Below are 13,630 nucleotides of genomic sequence, written 5' to 3'. Positions count from 1 at the left end.
CATTAGTACCTCAAAGGTACAAATTAGTACCAAATGTATACTGTACCTAAATAGTACATAGTAGGCCCTCTTCAAAGGGTACTGCCGCAGTGACAGCCTGGGACCCTTTTTGACCATTTTTTTCTAACAGTGTAGCCAAAAATGTAGCATATAATGAATCACAGAAGATAAAAAGTTCAAAAAAGCTTTTTAAAAATCTCAATCAATGGATTGCCAGACTAGTTTAATTACACAAACTTTTTAACAACGTTTTATATTACATCGCCGATGATTGAAATATCACCCAGCTCTATGAAGACCAGCACAATGACCAAAATTTCACACAAAAGAGACAAAAACACATGAATGAATGATTGTAGATTCACAGAGTTTAAGCAAAGCCATAACATGGAACTTAATCTGAGAGATTTCAGCCCACACCAAGTGCTGTTAATGAGCTATCCACAGTTTCAAAGCAATCCTACACCATAATCAAAGTGGTGAGTTGAAAGTAGCGACATTTTGGAAACTAAGCTTTTATGTATTGAACGGCTACTGACAATTCCCTACTACAAAGCCCTCACTGTGATATCACAGATACAAAGCGGTCGCTTTTTTTTCTTTAAAGATAAAATGAGAGCCAGCACTCTCTCTCTTTCTGTATGTCTCTCTCACTCACTCACCCACTCAGTTAATTCTTTTGATCACTTGAACAATAGTTATAATTTATTTACTTTAGCCACTGGAACGAAAACCAGTTGCTTTATAAATCCCAAAAGACTGGCCGGTAATTTTTTACGAACGTTTCGACGTGTTGAACAGGAAACCCCTGAAGCACAATAAAAATGCTGAGCTGTGATAAGAAACAATGATGTTTCCATACGAGCTCAAATGAGTTTATTCAAAACCCTCTTATATTGTATATTAATCAACTTAAACCTACAGACATGGCACAACAATGGTCAATCTATTAAATCATCAGGTTGTGAAGACATGTGTTACATCATTAATCTGTTATAACAATCTGTTATAATCTATATGACTTTCAAATATGTTCTGTTTCATATTGTAAGGACATTTGTGACTGTAAATGTGTCCGCTGAGAGAAAAGAAGCACAGTTTCCAATGGAGGTGGATAAAGATTTTCCAAGGCAACGGTTACGTTACTTCCATAACAGAGTATCAATATTTTAGGCTGAAAATTAAAGCTTATGTGGAAGCCAGGAGACGGGCTATTACCTGACCAGAACCACCATAAAAATACCCTCGAAATTAAGTAAAAAAAAAAGCAAAATGAAACATTTATTTTTTCATATTACCAAGAACAGTGTAATCCTAAATATTATTATTTTTAACATATGAACGGAAATTTTCCATAAGCTTCTACAAATGAATGAGATCAGGAGGATCAGTTAAAAATCGCTGCTTGCTTACAAGACTTTCTTTATTTCCTCAATTCTTTGCTCTCTCTTTCTTACAGAATATTTACGGGTCACTAGAAATGCAGCTCAACAACAGCACAAAGACTAAAATAACCGCAGCTGCCTCTCCATGTCTCCAAATCCTGCTGTATAACTATCCCCTTCACAGCCTTAACACAACACCACATCAGCACCAGAACAAGCTGGGTGGCCTCAGATGTTTTAAAGCCCCCCTAACTTAAAAAATGCACTTTTAAATAGCAGAAAATGAGCTGCCAGTATGTGTGCAGAAACATCTTGTTATTATACAAATCCATCTATTCTTCTATGTGTAATCTCCTTTATACTGAACAGTCACACAAAACAGGCTGTTGGGGATTCCCTATCAATGTGATGGTTATGCCTAGGTTAGTGGGCCTTTAAGGTCATAAGACCTTATAACTTTGTAAAGTATTAAGTATTCCACTATGCAAACTGTTTCCGATATGCACATATTTCGGTAATTTCAATATATCTAGCTGTGGTAATAGCAATTATAAAAAACATACTTTTTATTTGACAATAATGTTTTTTTGAGTTTCTCACCTCATGAGCATCATATCAAACACAAATGCCATGTGGAGGTGTTGAGAAAAAAATTCTCATGGCCTCAATCCAAACTGATCTTTCAGCAATGCTTTCTAAGTGAAAGTCTATGTGTATGCTGTGGTAACCTTTGCCTCTGCAGTTTAAAGTGGCTGTATAACCCAATGTTCAGGGTCTCTGTGAGGGCCTGTGAATCCGCTGAAGACTTCAATCAAAGAAGAATGAGTGTCTTCTACATCTTTATCAGGCTATAAATAAACAGGTCGGGAATACACAGCGGCTCAGATAAAAGATAAAGCCTCTTATATGGGATTAAGGAATGATAAAGAAAGAATGCAGGATATTACTATTTTCAAATGCATATACTGGTATGTTCTTGCTATAAATAATGTTTTAAAATAATGACATTTGACCTTTTAATTATTGGCTGTTCAGCAAATGCCCTCTTATCACATCGAAATGTATGATTTTTAATTATACAGTACTGTGCACTACAGTAAATTTAATATACAGGCAGTACCCAAGAGCACCCATGGGTTACAGCTCAAAAATGTTCCAGCTCATAAATCATAATTTCTGTGGTTTAAACCAACAACCATTGGGTAACCAGCACAGATGTTTAACCACAAAAGCTAAAACCACTGCAGTTCAAACGCTCTAATGAATCAAGAGCTTTAGGATCTGTCTTACGAAACAAAAACCTCTTTGATCTCTCTAAAGTCAGCATTTAAGTAAACTGAAATAAAAACTTTTCTTGGGGCAATACAGAAACTTTTAACATTTTCAGACCTCAAATGCTGCCTGTCTCATTTGTAAACGTACAGGACAAGGAAATGCATTACAAAAACAGGATATGCTGTGTAATGGGTCTTTAAAGGACATAACTCTCATCATTGACAGGGGAGGAAAGGTGGTCACAAAGACCTCTGTGACAAAGCACAGGTTGGACATCCACAAATACTTCAATCCAGGAAACATTCCTTTTCCAAGTGCCATCAGACACGGATCTATAAATGGCTTTGGAAAACCAACTTCCGCACATAGATGTGGGAATTACCCCTGACTCATAACGTAAACCTCTCCAGACCCATAAATAAAGCCAATATGTGTTGTGTACAGCTAGGCAAAATTCTGTACTAGTCAATTTGGTCAGAGCAACCTTGTAAGAAGCGTTTTGGGGCCGAGGAAGCCCCAGTTCTTGAGGTCCCTTTTGCTCCTTCTTGAATTACTTGTTGCGCTCCACTGGTCTATTAAATAAGAAGGTAAAAATGGCAATAAATAGACTTAGAAAACTGATGCAAATTCACTGAGATCAGAAGTTGGCAAACTGCTTGGATAAATAGAGGGATTCTGACTTGAAACAAACCTCAAAACTAACCAACATGTAACATGGTGAACCTCAAAGATCATCACTGGGTCATCTGATGTCCCTTGTGCTCAATTTTCAGCTCAGTGGGATACTTCAAGCTAAACTTAGGCCTGAACATACCCAAACTATATAACTATATAAAAAACAGTGTTCACTTCATAATAACACGAACACTACGCCACAAACATATAATTACCTGTATTGCCAAAAATACACACACCTTCTTATCAGGTTCAGTAGTTGAGATCCAACATTTCATAGTTGCATTTTCTGGCACTCCATCTTTTGAATACATTGAAGCTCCTGTACAGCAGAAATGTCTCTTTCTAAATTAGGGCTTCAAATATTTGTGTGGAGGTGTCCAAGTGGTGCTATTTTGAGAATCCAGCTCAGGTGTCAGAACGCAAAGTTCTTACCAAAACACTCATTCCACCATGATGTCATGCAATACAAAGGCCGAGACTGACTCTTAAAAGGGCAAGCTGTGAAGTAAAAGTCATTCTGAAGAAAATTTCCAAAGATAGAAAGCTTTAGGGGGGAGAAATGCACCAGTTTGGACACTGAGGATCGTACACTGTCAGACACAATCTGAATAATGCAGGTCGGGATAAAAAAAAAAACGAGATTCGGTGCCACACAACTTTCAGGATAAAACCAAATTAACTGACTGGATTACAATTTTTAGTGGAGTCCAATAGTCTGAGACTACATTAACCATCTAGGGAATGTAATTTCAAACAAATTAAATCAAGAAACCTTTCATTTTAATTCACAATATTTGACATCCAGCACTATTTATAGACTACTAATCAAATTTGGGCCGTTAACTCAGATGTCTTTGCTTCATAAGTACATGAAACGCTCTTTGTAACTTTCTTAAATTAGACTGGGATCATCTGAATTTGCGCAACTTTTAGGGGTCATGCCAGCTCTATTGCATAAAGCAAAATGGGGACTTTACTAAATAGAATACTAAAAGAAACTGAGCTTTGTTTTATTTAATTGCAAAAATGTAATGAAAAATTATAATCTCATGGTGATTCATATGCATTTTAGGAAGTGACTAATTAGTATTAATTCGATGATAGGGGTGGAGATGGTTTCTTTTCTAATAATCTGATTTACTTCATACAAATTCATACAAATAAACCTACTTGTAAAATACATATGAACTCCTGTGGGTTCAGACTGGACCCAACTATATGACATGCTGTACAACTACACAAAACACGTAACAATATTAGAAAAGTGCTCACTCAAAAAGAAACAGATCTGCTATATGTAAATGTCTGGGAAACCACTACAGTCTGACATCACTGTTTGCATCATCTGTTGCAAGCTTTTACATGTTGCGCTTTGCATTCACCTCCATTGCTCATCTGGTGAAAAGAGAAGTCTGCATTGTTTGAATCTCTGACACAGATCTAAAGGGCCCTGTTATGACGAGACTACGCCTGATTCACTGAGAAAAAAAGGACGAGTGTCAGGATGTGCCGGAGACACAATTCAGACATATACGACAACTCTAAATAATGCCCCAAAAGATGATTAAACTGTTTCCGGTTTTACAGCAGAATCTGTTTAGACCTCTTTTGTACCATAGTGATATGAAACATGGCTATTTAAAGTCTCTTTGAAGGAAGTCATTGCACTCTGCGCCTACATGGCCAAGTCCAATCTACTTGAATGGGCGAGGACCAGAATAGTATATTTATTCTTGCCTAATAAGATCAAAATAAAATCAGCAAGTTCAACCTGATATAAACAATACCTCAAATTGTAAAAAAAAAAAAACTTTTCCAAGTTTCTCCAATTACTGCACATGTGCAAAGGCCATCAAGTACTTCACGTAGGTCACACCCCTAGAATATCATCATTCTTTAAAGGAAAACACCACCGTTTATCAATATTTTACTATGTTCTTACCTCAGCTTAGATGAATGAATACATATCTGTCTTCTTTCAATGCGTACACTTAATCTTTGTACAGCGCGTTGTGAATGTGTTAGCATTTAGCCTAGCCCCATTCATTCCTTAGGATCCAAACAGGGATGAATTTAAAGCAACACTAAAGAGTTTTTGCTCTTTGCTCCCCCTACAGGTTGGAAGCGGAATTGTCCATTACCACTGTCGTAAATAATTTAGCCTACTGCAGCAAAGCTGGCTCTGATTGGATTGTAGGTCTGCCGTAAAGCAAGTTTTTGTAGTTTTCACTCGGACCGTGACCCGACGGTTGGAAACTTCTTTAGTGCGGTTTTGGCCAATAGAGGGCTGCAAAGCGAATATGAAAGTGCCGTTTCGAGTGGTTGAACGATTGAAACTTTTTTGGAAATGCTATTTTAAGGTAAAAAAAAAAACTCTTTGGTGTTCCTTTAAAAGCCACCAAACACTTCCATGTTTTCCCTATGTAAAGACTGTTACATGAGTAGTTACACATAAGTATGGTGGTGCAAAATAAAACGTGTTAATTTTAAGCAGATAAAATTGAGAACTATATTGCATGGCGGAAGATCACTTAGTTTGTAGCACTTCAACCTGTATGTATTAATTTGTCAAAGTTGAGGTAAGAACATAGTCAAATATTGAAATACGGTGGTGTTTTCCTTTAACAACTGATGATTGGCTCTTTTTTTTAAAGCTGTACTTTCCAATTGTCCACCACTGCTCCAACTTTTTAATATGTATACTTATAGGTGCTACTCTCAAGTAATACTTCCTCTCAATAGGATAGACAGATGAATATTTTCTCACTTGTTGTGCCCGGGTACACCGTGCTTGGTTCCGGAGTGCTTCCATCCTCATCTCCACTGTTTGACTCTGAATGGGGAAAAAATATGTTTTTTTAACTGTAACATTGAATATTTTTTAGAGAATCTTAAGGAAACGTACCTCCCGAGCCTTCGTAGTACTCTTCATCATCCACGTAACCTCCCGGCAGCTTGTCTTCCTCCTCTAAATCCTCTGGAAAGGGCACTTCATCCCACACTTTGGAGCTCTGAGCCACCTGCAGACAAAACACACGAAACCACAATTTATGGGATTGTAATCAGCATTTTCAAACAGAAAGGAGGGGCAGAAACAACAGCCTCCGGCTCCACTGAAGGAGGGAGAGATAAATATCATGCCTTTGTGTTGTGTTTGGACAAAAAAATGCATATCGGACACATCACAAAGTGCATGCAAAACAGCCCCCGGTGTCATGATCCGTAAACATCAGTGAGCGTGTGTTTATATATTTGAGGGGGTGGTAATTTACCATGGTAAATTCCTTACACAAGAATGATAGATACAAAAAAATCTGTGTGACAAAACAACTTTTATGCCTCAGGTCACAAACTAATCTATGGTTAAACACAGGGCTGGTACTCAGGAAATACTTTATCATTGAGAGATTATGTCACACCCCTGAGGGGTAATAAAATCATAGCCATAACTGTAGCTTCCAATAAAGCCGAGTTTGCTTAAGATGCTCACCTCTTTTAAATATTGGTTCTCGTACTATAAACCTTATCATGATCTAGTACAAATTATTAGACTTTGAGCAAAAATGTGACCCTGCCTGTGAAAACCCACCTAAAATAATTTTTGTGATTTTCTGTTTTCTACATAAAATAGTTTCTCAAATTTATGGTCATGTCAAAGTGATATCAATGATTGAAATCAAACTTTAATGCTTCTAATCTCATAATTAGATTATGAGACTTAAAGGAACAGTATGTAGGATTGTGGCCAAAACCGGTATTGCAATCACAAAACTTGTGGCTAAAACTGGTACTGCAGTAACACAACTGGTGGCCAATACACAAAATGACAACATAAACATCAGTTGAGGGCTGCAACTCCACTTTTTAAATGACAATATCCTGGCCAGACCACTGTTGTCAGTAATATAAGTATTTGAAATGAAAATTATTTCTTAATGTCTAGTGACATATCAGGGCCATTTTATGATTAATTGATATCAATTTCTTACATACTGTTCCTTTAAACCTGGATTTCACAGGCAGGGTCGCATTTTTTATGTTTGTTTAGTTAAACCCCCAATCTTATCATCTTTACATTTGTGTACGTGTTTGGCAACATGCCATGATTGGCATTTTCTGTCTTCATAGTCTGCCAGTTCCTATTTCCCTACATCTCCATCATGGCCGCCATTCCCATTTAACCAGCTCCCAAAAATAAATAACTTGATCTCCCCCCCAAATCCTTTCTCCCCTGACTTAACACTCTGAAACAACAATCCTGGGACTTTCGCAAAAGGAAAGCGCTGACTGGCAAATTATTTTCAATCGGAGTTGCTCAGCAAACCTTTGGTCTGACTGTCGACTGCTTCCCCGTCCCTCGAGCCCTCTGAGAATGAGACGCTGTGTCATTATTCATTCATATCTGTAGCATCATTTTACTGAGAAGACTCAGCAAAAAAGACATGTGCCAAGATATACAATACGTCTACAGATATGACAGCACAGGGGGAAAAGAGAGATACTATAGTATTAAAAAACTATTTGACAAAATTGACAAAAAGTGAAATATCTGCAACAATTCAAAATTTTTGGTACATCTGCTTTCTTCGTATACTAGTTCTTTTGGAGGATGGGAAGACGTGGGGTATCAGATCGCTGTTATTGGGTCTTTATATAACTCGCCTGGAAAATTCATATCTCAACCTGCTCGAAATCTTAGGTCACTCAGCACCTTTAAAAGGCTTGAGATCACCTTGCCAAAATAAATAATAGCACAGACACACAGCAAAGGAATCCCAGTGTTTGCTTTTCAATCATGCTCTTCACAAAGCCAACTGTTTGTTTCACAGAAACAGCAAAGTAGATCAAACAAAGAGCAACATCAGGTCCCGGAGCTCGACAAGTGACATTTGAACCTGCTGGAACATCTCAAGACTGCCGCAGTTTGCCCAGCTGTTGTTTACAAGGCGAGGAACCAAATCACCATCGCTGCCCACAGACAATTGATAAGCACGAAGAGCCGATAAGAGGAACGTGATGGTCCCTCTAAGCTTAATGAGTGACTCACATTCAGCCTCTAAAGAGCTATAATGATGTCTAGAAAGGACAGATGTGCACTGCTGAAGTGTATTGGAAGATAATCTGCTCCCACACACACCCCTCTCTGGCATGTCTAACCCCCATTCAGATCCACGTCCAATATCCAATTGCTTGCAAAAGCACTGTGAGAAAAGGTTTTATGTGCACATTTAGTGCACAAACAAGTGCAGCTGTTAAACGGACATTATAGTATTGTGTTGAAAGAGATATCGAAATCAGAAAAAATTCAGCAAATGTGCATATCACAATAGTTTAAATGTTTTAAAGGGACACTGTACTTTTTTGAGCTCCTTTGGGGTTAAACAACGGATTTTTACCTTCTTGGAATCCATTCAGCCGATCACTGTGTCGGGTGTTACCACTTTTGACATAGCTTAACATAATCCATTGAATCTGATTAGACCATTAGCATTGCGCTAAAAATAACCAAAGAGTTTCGATATTTTTCTTATTTAAAACTTGACTCTTCTGTAGTTACATCGTGTACTAAAACCAACAGAAAATTAAAATTTGCGATTTTCTAGGCCGATATGGCTAGGAACTATACTCGTATTCTGGCGTAATAAGCAAGGACTTTGCTGCCGTAACATGGCTGCAGTAGGTAGATATTACGCAGTGTACGAAAATAGTCCCCTGCTATTGAAAGTTAACAAGGGGACTATTTTCGGGGACTGTGTAATATTATTGCGCCTACTGCAGCCATGGTGAGCGCGATGCTAATGGTCTAATCGGATTCAATGGATTATGCTAAACTATGTTAAAAGTGGTACGCCAGACCTGGAGATCGGCTGAATGGATTTCAAAATGGTAAAATGAAATGTTTAACTCTAGGGGAGCTGGAAAATGAGCCTATTTTCAAAAAAAGTCGAGTGTCCCTTTAACGCTACTTGGTTTAATCATTTGTAAATATAATGTCATACAGTATACTGTATGTTATGAAAATACATATTGTGTAATATTGTGTAAGTTTTGTGTAATATTAAACTGTACCTGTAAAAATTATTTGCAGCATCCGGGTTACCGTGTGTTACTAGTTTTGAGCAGTTGTTATGCAAGGAATAATTAACGACGGGCCATTAAATGATTCTAAAATAATGCACACCCAAGGTGGTAATGCGGCGCGAAGTGGAGTCAATTATACCACAGTTAGCACAGACATTGCCCTGGTGGTCATTTTAAGACATCAGGTGCGCGTTCATCGAAAAATAATGCATCCCCATGGAACATTTCTCAACTAATCAAAATAAAACATTCAACAGCACAATGGTATACCTGGCAATAATAAATCTGCAAATGTTGTGACTGGCCAATCAGAATCAAGAATTCCAAAAAGCTGTTTAATAATACAATTTAAATTGATTTTACAAATGTAAACATTATTGTATCACATATTGCACATCATATAACCCAGCGTATTGCAATACATATCGCAATTACATTTGTCTTTATTATCATGCAGCTCCACTAACATCCTGACTGCAAACTCTGCCATTAATTTACATCCAATATTTTCAACATTCCCCTTTTATAAGGCTGTTTGAAAGTACCAAACAGTTAAAATGTTTAAAAAAAATATTCCTGTACATGAATGATTTTGCTGTTGAAACAAAATTTTGAATGATTTTAAAAAGTATTTTTAATTTGTTCAGGTTTCCTAAGCACCACATTACTAGACTGACTTCCTCATCAAAAATCAAGCAAAGCTGATAAGTTCATTTCTATGAATCAGACTGTTGAAATGTTGCAATGCTTTAAAACTCTAACCCATTAACTTGTTTGCTTCAGCTTCAATGTAAGCCCATAACTTACAAACAGGAAACAAGCCCTTAAATGCACTGACTGTAAAACAGAATAAAATGTTGAAATACGGCAATAAATACCAGTGAAATTCTGAACTTGCCACACTGTATTACGTAAGGCTCGAGTTAATGTGAGCATGCATGGCAGGTTTTATAAACACGCAAATGGAATGTAAACTGTAGATCCCTAAGTGGGTGATAGTTTGAGATATGCACTTTATACCCTCATCTAAGTCCAAAGCACAACCTGACACAGACACACTGGAGGGCAAACAATCTGAACTCCATTCAAAAAACCTTACTGTAAATGTGCTTAAAAGTGCTTCCATTAACTTTCGGCTTTCATACAAGGCACTTAGTGCACTGATAAGGGGCGGCTTTGAGTCCTGGCACTCTCTTGAGGAGAGTTGTAAGCTATGGGTGAATTGGTGACAGGTGATGTTCTAAAACCAATCAAAGCGTCTAAAGAGACAACTTACAGTGGATTCAAGCACTGGATCACTGGAATCAAAGCCATGACCTTTGTGTAGCTAATGCGATGCTCTATCGTGACCTACAGGAATTAAGTAGTTATTTTTTTAACTTAAAGGGACATTCCACTTTTTTGAAAATATACTCATTTTCCAGCTCCCCTAGATTTAAACATTTGATTCTTACCGTTTTGAAATCCATTCAGCTGATCTCCAGGTCTGGCGCTAGCACTTTTAGCATAGCTTAGCACAATTCATTGAATCTTATTAGACCATTAGCACCATTAGCATTAGCGCTAAAAAAATAACCAAAGAGTTTCGATATTTTTCCTATTTAAAACTTGACTCTTCTGTAGTTACATCGTGTACTAAGACTGACTGAAAATTAAAAGTTGCGATTTTCTACGCAGACATGGCTAAGACTATACTTTTAAACTGGCGTAATAATCAAGGACTTTTTTACTGCAGCAGTATTATTATTATTTATTTTACGCACTGACCGAAAATAGTCCCCTTGATTGCTTTTAATTATCAATTTAAATGAAAATGACTAAACACTCAATATGTTCCTATGTGGCCAACTATAGGGTTTCAGAACAAAGCCCTGGATGAATAGAGGGAAAATTGTCATGTTCACTTTTTCCATATTCATCACACACAAGAGCTATAGAAAACACAACCTGACAACCAAAGGGATGACAATAGGGATACGACAACAGGAAGAGTTAACGCTTGCATGTACACGTACGTGAAGAAAAAAATAAACATACTGCTGAGAGAGCTGCGATTTCACTATAAGTTTAACCCCTAACAGGATGTCAAAATCCTGATAAGCTGACACTATTGACACTAAACTTCAGTTCAAACCCCTGTAGGACAAAGAACATGATGAAAGATCCTTCGGCTTAACAGACCACTACAAACAAGGGTTGACATATTGAACACTAGCCTCTCAACAACAACACACACACACTTCATCCACTTCTATCATGCACTTACACAGCGCTCGCATTCCTAAACAAGTCGTTACGGTCTTCTGCACGGGGTGGGGGGGTGGACAAAGGCCTACAGCAACTCAAAATCTTCCCCCAGGTCATTCATGCATTCCCACATACAGTGGAGCCATGGCATGCATTTGGGAATTAGTGAGGACTCCCTCCCACAGGCATTCCATCACGTAGTGGCCCGATTGGACATACGTGCTTTCAAAATGTGTCCATCACAGCTGTTTCCCATGGTGAAATCTAAGCTGGAAGCTGTTTAGACATTTTGCTATTCCTCATTTTTGCACAAAGTCTCTGTCTGTGGAATGAACATGCCTTCCTTATTGGGTGGCTCTGGTTGGAGCAGTCATCCAGCTCAGCCTCTTACCGATCTTCATACACGGTGGTCTCCTTTATCAGCAGCACTATCGTAGACTATAAGAATGAGCACTTTTTTGCAAAGCCATTTTTATAAGCTCATAACATGTCACACAGAATGTTCTTTACATGATTTTATGTAGATAATAAAAAATGACATTATCTGGGATTGGGTCACATTTCTTATCCACGACACAGCAAACATTTAGGAACCCAGAAAGCTCTGGCAATTTCCTTCAAGTGGAAACATATGTGTTGGCAGTAGAGATGCACCGATCGACCTGCCAGAGACCGGGTTTGGCCGATTTTACCCATGAGCGGCATGGACCGGTACCGACCGGTCAGTCTCACAACATTCCGATTATGAGCCGGTCTTTTTGTTGCCAATAACGTCACAGACCACACGTACACTCGCAGTGGAAGCAGCACTCGACCGTTATCCAAAACCAGCATTAAAGATCACCTATTGTCCGATTCACATTTTTTTAAAAATGAATCGTTTTGAAAAAAAAGTGTTATTAGTCATTGTTTACGATTTGCAAAAGGTACATACCCTAACTGTGGTTTTACACCAGATGTGTGTTCAACGATTTGCGTGAGTAGATTACATACAAAGTCAATGCAAAATCAGATGCGTCCTCGCGTGGGATGATGCGAATGATGTGATATGGGCGGCGCGTTTCCCGCGAAAACATGCGGTATTCGCCTCAAACGCATCTTCGCCCAAGTTGGAAATATTCAACGCGAGTGAAAAATTCGCATGACACGAAGTTAAATCCCGCGAGTAATCTAGAGCAAGTATCGCGATGCCCCGCTTTTGGTGTGTACGCAGGGCCGCAATAACACTGTAAGGGGCCCCTGGGCTTTACTTCTTGTGGGGCCCTTCATTCACCATTATTGAAGCCTACATTCACGCAATCTTTATAATCACTAAATGCAAGTTGTCAGCCTTTTATTTTGCTGGAATAAATGCAATAATAAAATAATAAAACCATAAGTGATCAGAATGCCCACAATCTACACAAATATCATTGCATAAATACACACACTGTAGTCCTAGTTAGGGGTGACCCGAATAGTCTAAGATTCGATTCTTTGACAGGAGAAGCCTGGTTCAACTAATGCACAGTCGAATCGTCGCAGATGTGTTGTAAAATGAGGATCATTTAATTATAGTTCTAAGCAAGAAAATCGGAATCTGCAAAAATCTGTAACAGCAGGTCACACTTACAGAAGAATCGGAAATCGGCCAAGAATTGCAATCGGTACATCTCTAGTTATCAGAAAAGCCAACTTCATCCTAGTGCATACTAGCAGCATTCAAAGTACACAGTTTTGCTTTGAATCCTGTGGCAAAAAATCCAGGTTTAGTGGATTTCACATCACTATTGCAATGATGGTGTCGGTGCAAAAAAGTGCAAAACAGAATGTTTGTCAATGGGCGTTTTTGCTTATGTTGTCAAGGTGCATCTACTTAATTTCCTTTCCACAAGCCACAATGGAAAGTGCAATGCAAGATGGATGTGGTTAAAAAACATTATTATGGAAAGTCTGAAAATGCAGCTTTCTTTGAATGAAGGGAA

General features: G+C 38.2%; 1 protein-coding gene across 19 annotated transcripts in view; it reads right to left on the bottom strand.

Moving 5' to 3' along the window:
* hspg2 (heparan sulfate proteoglycan 2) overlaps window positions 1–13,630 on the bottom strand; it is a 122,391-nt gene that overhangs the window by 83,808 nt on the left and 24,953 nt on the right. For all 19 annotated transcript variants that reach the window (XM_073812936.1, XM_073812941.1, XM_073812938.1 and 16 more), the window contains exons 2-3: window positions 6,244–6,358; window positions 6,106–6,171 (exon numbers count right to left, since the gene is read on the bottom strand). In XM_073812936.1, the coding sequence (XP_073669037.1) occupies window positions 6,106–6,171; window positions 6,244–6,358 (181 nt within the window). The remainder of the gene's footprint in view (window positions 1–6,105; window positions 6,172–6,243; window positions 6,359–13,630) is intronic.

Source organism: Paramisgurnus dabryanus, chromosome 21, assembly GCF_030506205.2.
Source record: "Paramisgurnus dabryanus chromosome 21, PD_genome_1.1, whole genome shotgun sequence".
Lineage (NCBI taxonomy): Eukaryota > Metazoa > Chordata > Actinopteri > Cypriniformes > Cobitidae > Paramisgurnus > Paramisgurnus dabryanus.
The sequence above is the reverse complement of the archived record's forward strand: the minus strand, read 5'-3'. Positions and strand labels throughout refer to the sequence as shown.